Source organism: Morone saxatilis, unplaced genomic scaffold (assembly GCF_004916995.1).
Source record: "Morone saxatilis isolate NCDOM2014 unplaced genomic scaffold, NCSU_SB_2.0 Contig22, whole genome shotgun sequence".
NCBI lineage: Eukaryota > Metazoa > Chordata > Actinopteri > Moronidae > Morone > Morone saxatilis.
This window is the reverse complement of record NW_023339785.1, coordinates 20,291,784-20,297,783: the sequence shown is the minus strand read 5'-3', so window position 1 is coordinate 20,297,783 and position 6,000 is coordinate 20,291,784. Positions and strand designations below refer to the sequence as shown.

Sequence of the window (6,000 nt, the reverse complement as noted above, 5' to 3'; positions counted from 1 at the left end):
TGCTTGTGATTTCAATCTGACTAATGTATCAGAACAAACCCATCTGTGCAGCACTGACCCCTGAGGTGAAGGTTTGGGGGGGCTTAGAGGGAAGTGCTGTAAGCGTGGGCGGCTGGTTTATGCTCCCGCCATGAACCAAGGTGGTCAGTGAGATGGGGAATGAAGTCTTTTACCCACATTTGTGAAGATTTAAGGAAAAACAAAGAAAAGAGAAATAAAAGAACATCTCTCCAGAACAAGTTCCATGGGAAAAATTTTATTTATCAATATGCGGTAGTTTCCAAACTGGTGGAACGTTATTTCCATTGTAGCTGGTGCCAATAGGTTACGCTGAGAAGCGGCAAAAAAGTGAATGGCAAAAAAAAAAATGAAATAAAATAACAAAACTTGACAGTTATGATTCAAACAAAGGGAAACAAATTCAACAGGTTTTGCTTACACATGCACATTGAAAAATAATACTGTGGCTTTGAACAATAGCAGAAATCAACCTACAGTGAGGCTCATACCATGAGCAACCAACATCCCTGTGCTAAATTAGGAAAGGAGGGAGAGAGCAACTTTAAAACAAAGGACCGCCTGGGAGATAATGAGTGGTGTAAACCGGATGATTTATTGGTGAGCGCAGTACGGTCACACTCTCATACATAGCCCCTTTTCTCCTTTTTCTCCCCCTCTCTCTCTGTCTGGCCCAATAGACTAAAACTGAGAAAAGATTAATCTTTCTGGACCAAAATGTTTTTGTTACATCTTATAATGGAGTGGAAGGTGTAGGTTACTTATAGGCAGTGGAATAACACAGTCTTCATATGCAGAGTTAAGTGCTGTCTCCAACAGGGAAAGGAACTTTATCATTCATAGTTTCAATGACCTATCCATTTCAAAGCCGCTCGGTGACAAAGCTTCAGTCCTGAACAATTTCTGAGCAACTAGAATCCTGTTGAATGACAATGTAAAAACTCTGAACCCCATTTTTTTAAACACGTGGTAACAAAGACTTTTTGACAATACTGGACGCTGCAAAAAAGACAGCTCATGTGTCCGTTGCAATATTCAGTTTAACTCTAAAAGAAAAAAAAACATATTGCAAACAGAGACAAAAATGCAAGGATTCATACAAAACACACTTTAAAAAGACAGCTATTTACAAACATCCTCCATTACAAAAATCTAATCTTAAATTTTTCTTATGAGCAGTGTTCAGGTGAAATTACATCTTAAATTGGGCTCTATCCATATATTTACATTTCTCTCTCTTTTTAATCTTTTTTTTTCTCCCCCAAAATTTGAATAACATTAAGTGGTCACTAGAATGAATAAAAATGAGATATGGTTTGTGGTAATTTGGTAATGAGTCCCTTGGCTGGTGTAGGTGAATGGATGCGCACCGATCCGAAACAAAAATATTTGATCTAGATGTGTTTCACAGAGGGCCACTGAGGGCTGCATGCTGAGTTAAAACACAGGACCACAAAAGCACGAGCAGCTGTTTAGGTTGTTAACTCAGAGGTTAACGACACGCAAAAGCCACTGGAGTCTTCCCCGAATCTTCAAGCTGGGCTGCCTTTTAACTCAGCAGTGTATATCCGTGGATGGCAATAGTATGTGGCAGTGGATGATGGGTGTCTCTGCCGGTGAATAAACATTAACTGGCAGTCTGACCATTTGACTGGAGATAAACCTGGACCCGTCAGTCTTGGTGTGTCTGCGCGTGTGTGTGCACATGTGCGTCAAACGTCAGCTCGTGTCTGCGTGCTGAGGAATAGCTGTCCTTATCTGCTCCCCTTTCCTCTCACACATCATTAACTGGGACTGCGGCGCTCCATACTTTGGCAGCCACACTGTTTAGAGCACCTAGTTCCAGACCCAAAACAAGTCTGTTCAGCAGCTAGACCACAGAAGCATTCACAAACACACACATACATATGCAGGAAAAACTGCAAATATAAGCACAAATGAGCACTTACACACAAGCACCTACATGTGCACACAGACCGATTCTAACACCTCCCCCTCCCCCAGCACCACCTAAAAACGACCACGGCGTGCACACGTGCACACATCCAGCTGCAGTAAATCCTGTCTCGGTGCTGCTGCCCTGGGCTGTGTGATAGCTGAGCTGCAGTGTCCTCGCTGGCTGAACACCTTGACTGTGGAATATTCTGCACAGCATTTTTATTCACAGCACAACTGGTGAGAGGATGGAAAAATTAATGCTAAACTACCTCCACCCCCCACCTCACCCATCACCCCCCCTGTCATCCCCATCCACACCGCCATCTTCCTCTCAGGTTAAAGCCAAGTCACAGGAACATTTTCTCCTTTATCCGCCGCTCTCGCTCTCTCTCTCTCCTCCCCGGCTGGTGAGTGTGGGCACGGAGATGGCACATAGATTAGTCACACGCTGGCGACGCCACTGACTGCGCACTCCACTGACTCATCTACAGATGGCAGCCAATTGGCATCTGACAATACTGTATCCCAATGTTCAGCCGTAGCTCGCCATCCAACTTATATATAGGGCGTCCTACCTATGTAGGCCAGCCAATCAGTGCCAACCATCCAATCTACGCCCACCATGCCCAGGCAGCAGGCATCAAACTAACTGTTTGATGCTTACACTGTAGCACCAGAAGCTTGAGCAAACAAATATCAACCTGCCTGCTGTCTTAAAAACCATCTCCCCGAAAGCTAATCAGACACATAAAACCTTCAATTCGTGCCAACTGCAGCACTAGAAGGGTTTTGTAAGATCTTGGGTATGTCTGTCTGTCGGCGCGTCAGTCTGTCTGTCTTGTTTTTGAAGTTTACGATACAGTAACTTAGTGTTCTACCCCCTAAGCCAATAAGCCTGCCCAGATACAAGACTGGTCTGGACATGCCCAAACACATCCACACAAGTACACACACACACACACACACACACACACACAGACACACATTCACAGAGGATACACCCTAAAATGCACACAAGTAGGTCATAAATACCAGAGTAATGGTAAAGCTCATATCAGACCAGCGGAGAAGGGAGTATTCTCAGAAACACACATACACATACACACACACACACACACACACACACACAGACAGCTCAATATCAACAGTCCAGGTCAAGGTACTTTCTCATGGAAAAAAATGAGCACAATGGATGACATGGTTGGTGACAACATGGAGTGATAATGATGATCTATTCAACTCTATACATTGTGCACTTGTAGGAAAAGTCTAACAAAATACAACTGCTTTGTGAACTGAATCAGGGTTCGAGGAAATCCTCCATCAAAAATAGTTAAGTAAGGCAAACATCAGAGGTGCGTAGGGAAAGGAACACATTATTTCACACACTGTGTCTGATACCTGAGCTATCTGGAGAGTTTCCTGGCCCAGTACGGAGCCCTGACTAACACACACGCACACATGCACGCAGAGACACACACACGTTTTATGCTTCTTGCACACCAACTACAGGCTGAGTGGCGTCCGGGGCCTGTGTCTGCCTGTTCCTCGCTAGTGTGCTAGAATGGTGTGTTTAATTGGGTGTAGCACAGACTGTACTTCAGGGAACTGAGATAAGTTATATCCTGCCCGTTAAAGGGGACAGCAAACCAGGAAACTAGAGTCCCATCTGTTGGTCGCTCCAGCCCCGCCCCCTGTCAGAGCAGGGAGATGTAGAAGGTGGCAGGTGAGGTGAGGGGAAGGGGGAGGGGTGGAGGGTACAGAATAAACCTCTCTCATCGGTCAGCTCACAACTCCACTGGTTACTGGTCAGTGCGTGTGTCTCTCCAGATTTGTGCAGCAGGTGGTAGAAATAACACGGGCTTGAAGAAGCATCAAGTCCCCAAAATGCAAAGGAAAGTGTTCTTCCCAAGAACATAAATCAAGCGCTCCTCTCTTCTCTCTCCTGACTGTGTCGCTGGCTGTGTGGAGCGTGTCAGACTTTGTAGTAGATGTTGGCAGGGCTCTGCGGGGGCATCTCCTGGACAATGTAGACGGGATGGCCATAGTCGCCGCTCACCTTCTCATAGTGAGGGCAGTAGTTGTTCTCTGTCCGCAGCGGAATGATGATGTCACTGGGCTCCGTGCCAGCCGTGCCCCCAGGCAGCTTGGGATTGGACAGCGTGCTAAGTGACAGTGCTGAGGGGCGGGGCTGCGAGTGGGTGTTTTTCCTGGCGCGCTTGCGCATCTTGATAAGCAGGATGACGAGGAGGAGAATTAGCAAGAGGAAGATGATGCAGCCGGCCCCGATGGCGGAGAACACGGCCACTTTGGAGCCAAGGATCCCGTCCGAGTTGCCCGAGGAACCAGACTGGTCCTGATTCATGTGGTCTAAAGAGAGAATAAAAAAATAGAGGGTTTAGGGACTGTCCATACAAACAAAATTATTAGGGACAGAGGTGGGGTCAGAGAAAGGGTAGGGTAATGTACTTTTATTCTTGCTAAAGGGAGGGAAGTCAAACGTTTTTTAAGAGCAAGGGAGAAGAGAGATTTTATTTTTTTCTAACCCCATATTTATGAGATTTATAATATAGGTATGTCAAAAATATGGTTTTTGCTCCATAAAAGTGAATTTTGGCATGCAGGAAGGATATGGTGTGGGGTGAAAATACACAAGCCCTCTTGTTTCCTGTTCCCGGTTTACTCATTTAGTGGCTATAGTATATTTAGCTGCTCTTTGTTCAAAAATAAAGAGTGACTGTATTTCTACCATTTTGCTAAATTTGCAAAGTTATATTATTTTGAGACATTTGTGGGAATGTATTACAGTTTTCTTTCTAACAGAAGGGAAGGGTCCAAAGAAAACATATAATAACACTGATTTGGCACCTCTCCACACCAAAGTTCATTAGAGACTGGTATGCAATCACAGGAGTAAAACCATTTACAGTAAGCCAGTCCTGTCATGTGCAGTTTTGACTTTTCTGCACCTAAATTAACTGTGATCACATCCACGTTTGTTGTTTACTCCACATGACTAACAGCCCATTGATGTAATCTAATTAAATTAACTCAATAAAAATAGCCTCCTAATGAAATCTGTAGTCATCACTCAACATTACAGAGATTTCTGCTCTGATAAGATTGATCCCAGGCAACTTGTATGACATGTCAAGGCCACATTTGTATGGCAAAGGCCAAGTGAGATATGAAAAAAAACAGGAGGGCATATCTGAACATCTGATTTTATTTTATCCTTTTGTCTAAGGGGTTCAGAATGGGGGGAGGACGAGGGAGGGGGGCTGTTACTGGATGAGAGAGAGAATGACTGGCTCCTCAAGTGACTGAAATCTGAGAAGAACCAAATCTGTTTTCCATGTACGCATGCAGCTGCTGCCAAAGAGCAGTACTCACCTCCTCCCACCACCACCACCACCTCTTTACTGTCCATGACCCCCCTGCAGGCACACAAAAGCCTCATACCTCCGGAGACTGCCATCCCAACTAATGACTGTGTCTCCGCACTCGGCTGACCACTCTGCACTTAACCATTTATTGAGGAGGGGATAACTGCGCCTTACGCCTTATCACAACTAAATTACATCACTGAAAGCTACCGATTCCAGCATTATCGGTGAAATCTGAGGCGTAAGGAATTTCGTACATTCTGGGCACTGGAGAGAGGCTGTCAGAAATTTCATTCCTGAAATATCAGCACCTCAAACTGCAGTGACACGTCCTTCATTCCACCCTCCACTTCTTCACTTGACATAATCACTGATCTAACAATGGTAGACAGGTAAAAGCCCGGGTATAGGGAAAAGTGACATTAGAAAATCTTTTTATAGAGCAACTAATGTCAAATAAGCAATTATTAAATGAGGACGGCTTATCACATTGGGACAGGCAGAACAGTCTGTACTTGGAGGAAGTTTATGGCATACAAAGTTGTGGAGTAAGTCAAAAAGTTGAGAAGTGGTCCCTCCTGTGCGAAGCATCTATGAGAGGTGCTGGTGAAAAAAGGAATACAAGGAGGGCCCAGAGCATCCAAGGAGGCTCAACTGA

At 44.9% G+C, this 6,000-nt stretch overlaps 1 protein-coding gene across 1 annotated transcript in view; it reads right to left on the bottom strand.

Moving 5' to 3' along the window:
* Window positions 1–235: 235 nt before the first annotated feature.
* The window catches only part of efnb1 (ephrin-B1), a 57,056-nt gene continuing 51,291 nt past the window's right edge, over window positions 236–6,000 (bottom strand). The window contains exon 5 of the mRNA XM_035669722.1: window positions 236–4,326. Within this exon, the coding sequence (XP_035525615.1) occupies window positions 3,932–4,326 (395 nt within the window). The 3' untranslated portion in view covers window positions 236–3,931. The remainder of the gene's footprint in view (window positions 4,327–6,000) is intronic.